The following is a 12,601-nucleotide window of genomic DNA, read 5'->3' on the forward strand; positions in this document are numbered from 1 at the left end:
ACCGGGGGGCTTGATAGATGGAAAGAACACCCTTCTAATCTTTTTAGTCTTATTCCCTTTTAGTTTTGTTTTAAGGAGCATATGCTGCCAATATGCCTGCTCTGTAGAACCTTTTTAAGGGTGCGTCTCATCTGAACAATTGTAATATTCTCTTGCTTAGCCGTGTGTGACATTGGCTCGGCCTCCTTCAAGTACGACATGAGACGGCTGAGCGAGATCCTGGCCTTCCCCAGAGCCTGGTACCGTCGTAGTATCGCCCGGCGCCTCTTCCTGGGAGACCAGACAATCAACCTGCCAGGTGACTTGTTGATCACTCAGAGGCTTTGGTGTGTATTAATGGCACATCAGTCAGACATTCTCAAACAAACATAGATGTTTCTTTTGCCATGACGGTCTGTGTTTGTTGGAGATGTTTGGTCAGATTCAACATGTTCAGTCTTTGAATTGGTTTGGTCAGTTTGCCATGCTTTCTAACAGACATTAACCCAGACAGTAGCTATAAAGTGTGTGTATCCATAGCAACACAAGCTCACACATGCCCAGTACTAGTGGTAAGCTCATTCATATTGCCTACATGCCAGTGTGTTGACTTCTTTCTGTCTGTTTATTATTAACATTTGTTAATAAGTGCTACAACTTTGTCATTTTGTCAGTCCCAATTGCTTACGAAAAGAAACAACAATAACAAAATGATAAATGGAAAGCTGAAATATGCACATTGAGGAGATTCATGTTTGTCTATCTGCTCATCTCTACGGGGTTAGTTTGTGTACATTTTTAATATCCCATCTTCCTGACCTACCTTCAGCCAACATTTCCTCCTGCTGCTCCATGTTGACATTTCAAAAGCAGTCCTGCAATTACAACTCTCAACCTTTACCTCGCTTCAGCCTCTGGCCCTGCTACCCCTGACTCTGCGGAAAACATCACCCAACACCTGTCCCCCGAGTCCAGCCGGAAAGCCTACTGGAGGACCTGGGACGGCAGCATGGGGACTCAGCACATGCCCCAATCCCCCAACGTCTTCTCAGAGCACTCTACTGGAAGCAACATGTCCCCAGGCGGCATGGGCCACCTCAAGTCCCCTGCACCGGGACGCACTAGGAGCGTGTCTGATTCCTCTGCTCCGCGGAGAGGTAGTTGCACTTTGCCATTTATTTTCCATTTCCATGGAACTAAAACATTCCTCGTAGTTACCAAAACACAGACAGTGACGTGCATAGAATTCATAATAAATGCCAGTCAGTCCACAACTGCCTTTTACCCAATGTTTGTTCATTCTCATCCAGATTCGGTGACAAAAACATCCACTCCTTCCTTCAGTAAGAACGGTAAGGCAGCAGGTCAGCAGGGGTCGCCGTGGGAGACACTGGTGGTGTTCGCCATCAACTTGAAACAGCTTACCGTCCAAATGAACATGAGCAACGTCATGGGAAACAATACGTGAGTGGTCACAGTTTCCCCACCTTTTAATGTTGATACTTTTATACCCATTACATATGATTTTAAAGGAACAGTTCAACAATTTGTGGACCTATGTGTGAGAGTTAGATGAGAAGATCAATACCCTCTCATGTCTATATGCTGTATATGAAGATAAAGTCAGCAACCGCTTATTTTAGCTTAGCATAAAGACTGGAAACAAAGGGAAACAGCTAGCCTGGCTCTGTTGATAGATTAAAAAATTCCATATACTACCAGGTTGAAGACAAGATAATATCTTCTCGCTTTTTTTTTTTAGAATTGAGATGCTAAGTTAAGATAAATGCCTGCTGACTCTCTGCTGATGATTAATTGTTACTTCGCCAAAAGTGAAACATACAGGTTGTTTAAAGTTAGATGGACATGCCTAATTCTGCAATACTGAACAGACATGCTAAGTGTTAATCAAAATTGACCTCAAACTTAGCAGTGCAATATGTAAGAATTTTAATTGAAAACATTCAACAATAACTAAAAATATTATGGAGAGGAAAAAAAGTTCTCTTTCATAGCATTCACTTAGTGTCTCACTGTGGGTAACGCCCCTGCGTGCCCTCAACAGAAGCTCTCTATTACGTTACGCCACCCCATAGGCTGTCCCAGCCCCCTCCCCCTATGTAAAGGGCTGACATGCCTTCATTCATCATTCAAAAACCTCTTTATACAACGGAACAGCAACTCTGGAGCCTAGCTTAACTGTTCACAGACCCAAGCATCCACCTCTGTGCCGAATGCTTTGCTCTGGGTCTCTGTTCGGTCTGTAGGGCAGTTCAAACATGGCAGCCAGCTAGGTGCAAATCTAGTTGTCTGGCTTAGGCTGGCAGTGCATTAGCAATGATCAGCGCTGACCAAAAAGCTAGCGAGACAAGCGATACTCCCCACATGCTAGGTATTAATACCTAGTCAGTTAAACATTAGCCAATGGAGTAGCAGTACTTCCCCAGGGTTAATGTTAACACAAGCAACACAAAGCAACATCACTGTTTCTCTGTAGTAACGAGAGAAAAGTAGCAATATTTTTCCAAACTTCCTAGCTGAGCTGTAGCAATACTACACTTTAAACTACGCTCACCTCCCTGCTTCACAGCTGAGGTACACACATAGAGCTAATGGTACCCAGCCGCAGCCACCACAGTTCAAGGGAATAATTTATTGTCAGGCTCAGGGAGAATCGCTTCGTATTTTACCAGAAGCAATCCATTCTCTGATGGTGTAAGGGGCCATAGGAATAGTCCCGCCTGGTCCGAGCCAGGAAGGGTTTTATTCAAGATACTTCATAGTTCCAAAGAAAGGGTGTCGAGGCATCCGGGCTATTTTGGACCTCAGGGTCTAGAACGGACATCTCAGAAAGTATAAATTCAGAATGTTGACTCCCGGCGTTTCGTGCACCCGACCTGAAGGATCCACATTCCCATTTACGCTCCACACAGGAAATATGTTTGCTTTTCAGGGGGTTTCCTACGAATATCTTGTGCTCCCTTTCAAACTTTCACTCAGCCCGAGGGTGTTTGTAAAATGCACAAAGGTGGCATTCCCATTGGGCCGACTATATATGAGGGCAATTCAGTGTTGGGTGGCCTCACATGACATTGGAAGAGCCTGGGCTTTCTGACTCAGGGAGTGCCAATATTACAGCCAAGAAGCACTGGTTAGCGGACATAATACAGCTCCTGTGCAGTCAGCCGGCCCCTTTAACACTCTACAGGGATCTGCTGAGGCAGGCACACCGTTCCCCTTATTCCACCCTCAGGCTCTTTGGGGTTGGCCCCTAAAGGTCCAAGTGCTAGATCCCCGTCCGCTAGGTCTATATGACGGGAAGTGGCGGGTGTTTGAGGATTGGTGCAGACCGGATAACTTCATTCCTTTTCAGTGCTCTGTATTGATAATCTTGTCGTTTTTGCAGAGTTTACTGGGAAAGGACAAAGCGTTTTCTTGCTTACACTAGTGGAAGCTCACAACCTCCAGCTGGTCTTTGCATACACTCTACTAGAAGACTGGCCATTCAGGACATTTGTGCGGCAGCTAGCTTCACCTCTGATTTCTGCTTGGTTCTACAGCCTGGATGTTACAGCACCCTCCTTAGCTCACACAGTGCTGAGTGTAGGGGTATCTGGGAATGAGGATTATTCACCAGAATAAGTCTACTGTCAGGGCTATAATGGGCTTCAAAGAAATCCAGGAGTCAGTATATCCCATAGTGAGACACGAAACGAATGCTATGAAAGAGAATTTTAAGTTTTTTGCATAACCCTGGTTCCCTTAGTAGCATGAGTGAGTGTCTCACCAGACCACCCTCCTTGCTGGTGTGAAGTGAGGGAGAGGCATGTAAGCCCTTTATGTTGGGCTACAACAAACGCATCAGTTGCCCTCAAGAGCTTCTGTTGAGGGCACGCGGGGGCGTTACCCAAAGTGAGACACTAATTCATGCTACTTAGAGAACCAGAGTTATGCAAGTAACCTAAAGTGTTGACATTATGTCAAAGACATCTATGTGTTGTGTTTCAGAGATATCTACTGAAGTTAGCATGCTAACCAGCTAGCCCAGCTCCTTTCTTGTAACACCACTCCATTTTTGCATATTGCACCTTTTTAAATGTGAAAAAATCTGGCACATGAGTCTATGAGGGATTCATGTCTACCATCCAAGCTGTGAATGATAAAACAATCCTTTTTAAATACTGGATGTGTGAAAGAATCAGAAGTGCAGAAACCAAAGGCAAAGATATCCTAAGGTATAGATAAGAATGTTATTGAGTAAACTGTGCATCGTCAGCATCATTATTGGAAGAATCGACTGCTTCACTGATATACAAATGCGTCTCTTGAGAGTCTCCTTGCTGCAGTTTACACTTTTATCTCCTGCTATACATCCTTTCAGCATCACCCTTATGGGCTCAGTTCATCTTTCGCACACTGTTGTATTTTACTGGTCAGCAGGAGATGCAGTCTTTACAACTTTCATCGCTACAGTTAGGGCAGAATTGTGTAAAATCCTGCTGAATCAGTGACAAGCACAACACCCCCATAACTAAGGCAGTACTGTTTTATGAGCTCTGTCTTTTCTCTTGAAATGTTTGGGCTCTCTCAGCAACACATATGTGTCTCCTGCCTCTTTCTTGCTGAGTCAGGAAATTATTTAGGGCTTGAGATTATTCTTCCATCAAAAAAACATTTATATGTAGGTGTAGACTTTGTTTGGAGCAAGAATTGGGTTGGCAAAACAGGTTAACCACAAAGCTGTATGTTGATGAAGGTTCTCAGTCATCTGGGTCATCGTAATTCTAAGTGCTGTAGGCAACAGAGTTGTTCAGGACAAGTGTGATCTCTGAGTTTCAACGTCGTTGACCCAACTGGCCTTCATGTGGGTTGCTAGGGCTAGGTGAGCCCAGGTGTGAATGGTCTCTGAAACTCAGAGCTCACACGTGTCCTGAACAACTCTGTTGGGACACGCCCACACAGAGTTTAAAAGCCTGCAACTCCTCTCCAGTTAGTCAGAACTGAAGAAGCCTCTTGGATGAGAGGTGACACATATTCAAGAAACTAAAACACAAACAGTTGGCTGCGATAAAGCACTTCACTTAGAATCACAAAGCTGTACTCTAATTAACAAATGTGTTCTTAAGGACATTAAATTGACACGTTGACATAATGACATACTAGTTTAACTACATAATGACACGTTGGCTTGTCAATCAGACTCCAGGCTCCTTTTTTCTCTTCTGTTACCTGTGCTTATTCCTGGGGGAGAGCTGACAATGAGAGTCATTTATGTTTCATAGAGAGTTCTCCTACATTATTCAGCAGCACTCACAGTTGTGTTTGCCCCTGCAGCTGGACGACCAGCGGGCTCAAGAGTCAGGGCCGACTGTCTGTGGGCAGCAACCGGGACCGGGAGATCAGCATGTCTGTTGGCCTCGGCCGCTCCAAGCTCGACTCCAAGGGTGGGGTGGTGGGTGGCAATATAGACGTGAACACCCTGGAGATGGTCTGTAAGTAAACAAAGCATCAACTTTTCAGCAGCTGGTGTTTTTCCTCAACTCATTGGTAGCTCTTGTTCTAGCAGAGAGCAAACTGGATGTGGACCTGAGCCTGAGTACAGTGCAACACTGGTAGCTGTGCAGTGACAAAACACATTTTACTCTTTTTGACACTTACTATTGATATATATACTTTATTTTATGTATTGCATTTGGTGTTTAGATTAATTATTTATATATATATATATATAGAAGAATGTGATACCATCTCAATCTTTGACAAAAAAGAGATGTTAAACTGATGAGGGTGAATAGTTTTGCAATTTACTGGATGTTCTGATCATCAGAGAGCTGCTAGTTCAGTCTAAGTCTTTTTTTCCCCACAAATTTTCTCAGAAATCAGTTTCACTCTCATCCACTTTAATGGCCAGTTGGCACCACAGTCCTAACCGGTCACTGTCCATTTTATAGCCCACATCTCCGAACACCCAAACCAGCAACCCAGCCATAAGATCCAGATCACCATGGGGTCGACAGAGGCCCGTGTGGACTACATGGGCTCTAGCATCCTGATGGGAGTTTTCAGCAATGCTGACCTGCAGCTGCAGGACGAGTGGAAGGTCAACCTGTGCACTGTTGACACCAGCCTATCAGAGAAAAGGTGTGAAATGATGTCAGCAGAAGCTTAATATGCCCCTTTTTTATATCTGATGTTACAGATATAATATTCACTGGGTGGTTATTCCAGATACAGCAATGTCAAACAGTCTTAATCCTCAGCCTCCCTGTTTTTCACCTCTTCTCTCCCCATGTCCTTCTAGTGTGATCTTCATCCACGGGGACTTGCAGTGGGACATTTTCCAGGTGATCATTTCACGCTCCACCACACCAGACCTCATCAAGATCGGCATGAAGCTGCAGGAGTTTTTCACTCAGCAATTCGACACCAGCAAGCGGGCCCTCTCCACCTGGGGCCCTGGCCCCTATCTGCCCCCCAAAACCCCCGTCATCAACACTGAGAAAGGAGGCGCAGAGCTTTGTAAGCAAGCCTTTTTCTTTACCGCTGCCGGAAGAAATATTTAATGCAGACTGTTACACAGCGAGTGTCTCAGGAAGCCGTGCTGGTTATAGAAAGTGAAATGATTTGTCATTCTAATAAGCTTAATTTGTATACCACTTCTTCAAACAGTTGTCAGGGTGGTTCAACCACTGGATGTAATCAAACATGCTCATGAGATAATTACAAGCAAACAAGAACAAGCATACATTTTAAAAGCTTAAATAAGGATTTAAAAATGGGATCCTGACAGCAGCATGGCTCATGTTCAGGTCAGGATTGATTTGTCTGCCTACAATCAACCCCTGATGTCTTTGTCACAGACATGGACGCAGCCCATCACCGCCACTGGCCCGGGGTGCTGAAGGTTATCGCCGGCTGCCACATTTCCCTCTTCCAGATGCCTCTGCCTGAGGACGCCGTGCAGCTGGGCGGTTCAATGAGCCTCCATGGCAATCACATGACGCTGGCTTGCTTCCACGGGCCCAACTTCCGCTCCAAGTCGTGGGCACTATTCCACCTGGAAGAGCCGAACATCGCCTTCTGGACGGAGGCACAGAAGATCTGGGAGGATGGTGAGACAAAACATTAATTTCAGGGAATAGGAAGTGAAAAATAATTACATTTTAAAAATAACAATCGGTAGTGAAACTGTTCTTTAGCGGCACTAAAATACAAATTTATCCGATTTTTGTTTCCGTCACATCCAGGCTCCAAAGATGATTCCACCTACATCGTTCAGACACTGGATTTCCATCTTGGTCATAACACGATGGTGACCAAACCCTGCGGCGCACTTGAAAGCCCGATGGCCACCATCACCAAAATAACTCGGCGGCGGCATGAAAACCCCCCACATGGAGTTGCCACGGTCAAAGAATGGTTCAACTACGTCACTGCCATGAGGAATGAAGGTAACCTTTTTGACTTTATTCTTACCTATTAATAAAACCATTTATTTTGTGTCATGATGTCAGGACGCTGTCTTTTTCTCAAAGTTTTAAATCTGTACACCTCATTATGTTTTAGGCAGTTCAATCAACACCTCTCTAAGATTGTTTCAACAAAAGCTGAACATTTTAAGACCTTTAGACTTTATTCATTTTAGTGAAGTGTATCTAATAAAGTGGCAGCTGAGTGTAAATGGTTGCTTCATTGTCGTATCTTCTTAAACTTTAAACTTTTCTTCAGTTTAGACAGCTCTGACTAAAAGAAGAGCTTTTTTTTTGTAAAAGCTCTCCGTCTGCCTTTCCTTGCAGCTGCTCCTGCTTATCTTAAATGTAAAATAGGTGCAGATAGTATTTAACAAAGCAGAAAAGCAGAGGAGTGTGAACATGACCTTCAGCTCCAAAGCGCTTTGACTGGTCTTATCTCTTGTTTCAGAGCTGAACTTGCTTAGGAACGTGGAAGCCTACAACCAAGACGGTGGAGCGGCTGCCAAGAGCTCAAGTCTGCTCAGCAGCTTCCGCAGCTCCTCCAGCTACAACCATGAAACGGAGACCATCTTTGCTCTTCCCAGAATGCAACTGGACTTCAAGTCCATCCATGTTCAAGATCCTGATGAACCTTCTCTAACAGGTGGGACTGAATAAGTGATTTCACAGCACATAAGTCAGTAAAGCGTCTTTTCTCTTACTGTTCTTAAGGTCAGACTGTATTTTTATCACTGTAGCAAATATTGTGTCAGTTATCGCCCCTGCCTAACATCATCAAATCAACTTTTTTGTATTTGTACCAGACTCCAACAGCAAACCCAAAGTGGAGTGCAGTGTGGTGACAGAATTCACAGACCACATCTGCGTCACCATGGACGCCGAGCTCATTATGTTTCTTCATGACCTGGTTTCTGCCTACCTGAAGGAGAAGGAGAAAGGTTTTTGTTAAATTATTCATTCCTTAAATGCTTTCAGTTAGTGAAGAGAATAGAAAATGGACTTCCAACTATCAAAGCAGAAATAACGAGATGAACCATGTCTGTCTGCCTGTACCTGTGAAGCTGTTTGTATGCTGTCTGACGCATTTTTGCAGAGTAGCATGTAATGCAGGAAGCAGAGTTTTATTTTCACGCACAGCGGGGAGGTCAGGCAGCCCAATGCAGGCAGCATTTTAATGTGTTTCCTATTGTCAGAGAGGGGAACAAATTAGCACTCTTAATGCCAGCAACCTCACATTCTTCATGACAATTCAAATAGTGCCGCAACTTTGTTCTGTAGACCCTGCTGCTGAATAGAAAGTGAAAAGAGACGAGCGGTGGAGTTTGATTAATCCAGATTAATTAAAGTAGGGTAGATCTGAATGTCAATAGAGTCTAGAGCTTTACTCTCAAGATGGGGACTGTGCTTTCAGGGGTGTAATGAATGATTTTTGTTCTACTTATGGGTGGTGTTTAATGTGTTTGCCATGTTAAAAAGAAAATATGCGGGCAGTGAAGCATGCAGAGAGTCACCCTTATTGACTCTGTGCTCTCTCATGGGTCCTTAGCCCTCTTCGCCCCGCGGGTGTTCGCGGCTCGCCCGGGCCAGAAGAGCCCCACGGCCCTGCATGACGAAAGTTCTTCAGACAAAGACAAGGACGACGGCATCAACTACACTACGGTGGACTGGAGGGAGTTCATGTGCAACACCTGGCACTTGGAGCCAACTCTCAGGTCAGCTCCGCTCCATATTTGAAGTGGTTTCAGATGCATAGACTTTCACATGACGGAGTCTGATGAGTCACAGTGGCTTATGTGACCTTGTGGCCACACTAGAAAAAACACATACAGAGTGACGCACGGACCAAAAATTCAAGGCTGTCATGCGTAATTATTAGGGCTGCCAAAGTTAACACGATAATGACACGTTAAGGCACATTCTTCTTAATGCCGTTAATCTTTTTGATTCACGATTAATGCACACGTAATGACCCTCGGCCCGCTCAATAGTTTAGGAAATCGGGAAGCGATGCGGCAGCAACGTTATGGATGTCAACCAGAAACAAACCTCCTTGAGCAGATATCGAGTGGCAAGTTCAGCTTCAAAGCCCTGCCAGATGGTTCTCTCGACAAGAACAAAGTTATTTGCATTCACTGTCGATGTGAATTGAGTTTCCACCGGAGTACGTCAAGCTTCAAATACCACTTGCTGGCCAAGCGCCAAGCTGATGCAGAGAGCCCTCCTCCCCCTTGCTAATGGGTGACTACAGCTTGCAGGCTGATTAACATTGTTTAGTTAACCTTTACAAGTGTAAAGATGGACACTACATTGTGTTAGTATACTAAGGAATGTTACATTCATGCCGGGAGTGCCCTATTCAAAAATGTAAATGTAATAAATATGAATAAAAATCCACATTAATATGAAACCAATATATGATTAGCAAAGATATATTTGTGAAAATTAGTGAAACACATTGGCCAGTTAGCTTTAATATTATCATTTATTATTATTATTACTTTATATTTTTCATTATAAGTGTTTACAGACATTGTGAGCCACAACGGACCACAGGAAGTGCCGAGGGTGAGGCCAACACACTTAACATTAGCCATGCTAATTTGTTTATACATGGCATGATAGGCCACCCTACACGTTAACAGAGGCCCAGTTTGGTATGCAGCAGAATTTTCTTACAATATTTGTAGTAGAGGGTCCCTGCTCCATCTCTATCAGGGATCTTTGGCTTGAAAAACATTGAAGACCCCTACAACAATCTGCTATATATAGTAGGAATATATTTCTGTGTTTCTTCTCATTTTTCTTATAAAATCAGGAGACTTGAGAACAGCACAAAGGACACACTTCAGTCCCACTTCAAGCTCTTTTCATCACATTTTTGTCATGACTTGACTTTGTCATGTTTTAAACTGTAAGTAGTGTATGACAGCTATTCAGTAAGCTGTTTTCCTAGCAGTAATAATACATTAGTAAAAGCGATATAATGGATTTAATGGATCAAAAGTTGAAGTACTCATTATGCAGAAAAAAATGCTCCTGTCAGTTTATATTATCTACTTATTATATTATCAAATATTCTTAGTAAATCATATAAAAGCATTCAGCACCAAAGTAACTAATACTATAGTTAAAATAATGAAGAGGAGTAAAAATCACAATATTTTCCTCCATGTGGTAGAGAAGAAGTATATAGTAGCACAAAATAGAAATACTCAAATAAAGTACCTCAGATATCAGAGTACAGTACTTGAGTAGTTGTAATTGAGTTATATTCTACCACTGTAAGTGAGGATGACTGTCAAATAATTAGCATACAGTGTGTGAAATAAATTTTGCATTGACTAAACGAAACATTTCCTTTTCTTCCAGGCTTATCTCCTGGACAGGGCGTAAGATCGACCCAGTGGGTGTGGACTACATCTTGCAGAAGCTGGGCTTCCACCATGCCAGGACCACGATACCCAAGTGGCTGCAGAGGGGCGTGATGGACCCGCTGGACAAGGTGTTGTCAGTACTCATCAAGAAGCTGGGCACCGCCCTGCAGGACGAGAAGGACAAGAAAGGCCGAGACAAAGAGGAACACTGAGGACCTCTCATACATACCACTGCAATCAGAGCTGTGCAGAAATCCTCCACAGGTCACAAACACTGGAATTTACTGTATTACAACGGCCACTACTGTACAACACATTTGTCAACATTTTATCTGCTGCACCCTGTGAAATTCAGTATAGTTGTTTACTGTGGCACTCAGCCTCGAGCAACTGTGACTGAAGCATTTTGCACCAATGTTATACTCTGTATATTTTGAACAAAGTAGCAGATGTTGGTATTATTTGACTGCTTTAATAGTAAAACCCAGCCTCTTTTACCTGTTGTACATGACTTTACTGAGATCGCTTGAAAGTTTATTTTAAGGCTTACCAATATTTCATGAGAAATGATTTCTTAAACCATTGCCTTTTCTTTGTTTCCCATGGAACACATGGTAGATATGCTTTATGTATTTTATAGCGTAGTTTTAAGATATTAAAGAACAGTTCAGTGACAGTGTTCTTGATTTTTTTTTTTGTTTTTTTGTTTTTTTAATCGTGAACAAATTAATACAGGGAAGTTACGGCACATCGACCAATCAGTCATGAGGATGACATGAACTTGTAATTATGATTTGAACCAAGATCACTATTTATGGGTATGTGAAATGCAAAGTCTATAACATGTATTAGCTTGGTGTGTCAAGCTTATTTTTGTCTTTTTTTAATCCATACAGTAGAACCAGTGTATATAATTAAATTTCTTAAATGTGTTGATTTCCTAACTTAATAAAAAATATTGCCATTCAATTTTAGACAAAGTTCTGTTCTGTTATTTTGGTGATTTAAAAAAAACAAATCATTTTAACAGGTATTTTTATTTCAAATTTTAAAAATTGTGTAAAATTTCTTCTAAAGGCACATTTCACTGATTTTATGTATAAGGGCCATCATCATTAGCAGTACTAATTTGCCTGAAAAAACAGTTCATATTTCATGTCTTCAGAGTCTTCTTGGTTATAGCTTGGACTTGTTTGATTGTATATCAGTATAGAAAGCAGGTGATTAAAACTGGAGATAATAGGGTGAGCATTTATCAGACAGGGAGGGTTAAAAAATCGCTATTTGTTGCATTCTGGGAAATGTCCATTGTTTTTGGAGCTGTCTCATAAAAGAGATTGAAGCCTTGTCCACCTGTACAGGTATATTTTTGAAAACGAGATTTTAAAACAAAAACAATCTCCATCTAGAAGAGTGTTTTAGCACCGTTACAGAAATAATCTCCATCCTGAAAATGCATATCACATGGCCATTCACATACACTGGGCATGCACGTGCCGGTTTAAATAGGAAGCAGATTGTCTGTGGTTGGTTGTTATAACTTGCAGAAAATACTTTAAGTTCCTATTATATATTATTATATTGTTGTCGGAAGTTTACATACACCCTAGTCAAACTCCGTTTTCACATTTTCTTACATCTAATCCTAGTAAACATTCAATGTCCTAGTTAGTAAGGATCACTACTTTATTTTAAGGATGTGAAAGTTCAGTATTTGGTAGCATCAGGACTTTGCTGGCAACTCCAATACCTTAACGTTTTTGTGCATAAGTCATT

General features: G+C 42.4%; 1 protein-coding gene across 1 annotated transcript in view; it reads left to right on the forward strand.

The window, feature by feature from the left end:
* The window catches only part of kiaa1109 (KIAA1109), an 84,906-nt gene extending 73,112 nt beyond the window's left edge, over positions 1–11,794 (forward strand). The window contains exons 79-90 of the mRNA XM_084382144.1: positions 161–298; positions 891–1,136; positions 1,290–1,443; positions 5,314–5,471; positions 5,931–6,120; positions 6,281–6,498; positions 6,840–7,091; positions 7,227–7,430; positions 7,900–8,094; positions 8,255–8,389; positions 8,998–9,163; positions 10,821–11,794. Coding sequence (XP_084238270.1) covers positions 161–298; positions 891–1,136; positions 1,290–1,443; positions 5,314–5,471; positions 5,931–6,120; positions 6,281–6,498; positions 6,840–7,091; positions 7,227–7,430; positions 7,900–8,094; positions 8,255–8,389; positions 8,998–9,163; positions 10,821–11,037 — 2,273 coding nt within the window. The 3' untranslated portion in view covers positions 11,038–11,794. The remainder of the gene's footprint in view (positions 1–160; positions 299–890; positions 1,137–1,289; positions 1,444–5,313; positions 5,472–5,930; positions 6,121–6,280; positions 6,499–6,839; positions 7,092–7,226; positions 7,431–7,899; positions 8,095–8,254; positions 8,390–8,997; positions 9,164–10,820) is intronic.
* The last annotated feature ends 807 nt before the right edge of the window (positions 11,795–12,601 follow it).

Source organism: Pagrus pagrus (genome assembly GCF_965226575.1).
Source record: "Pagrus pagrus genome assembly, chromosome: 18".
In the NCBI taxonomy this organism is placed as follows: domain Eukaryota; kingdom Metazoa; phylum Chordata; class Actinopteri; order Spariformes; family Sparidae; genus Pagrus; species Pagrus pagrus.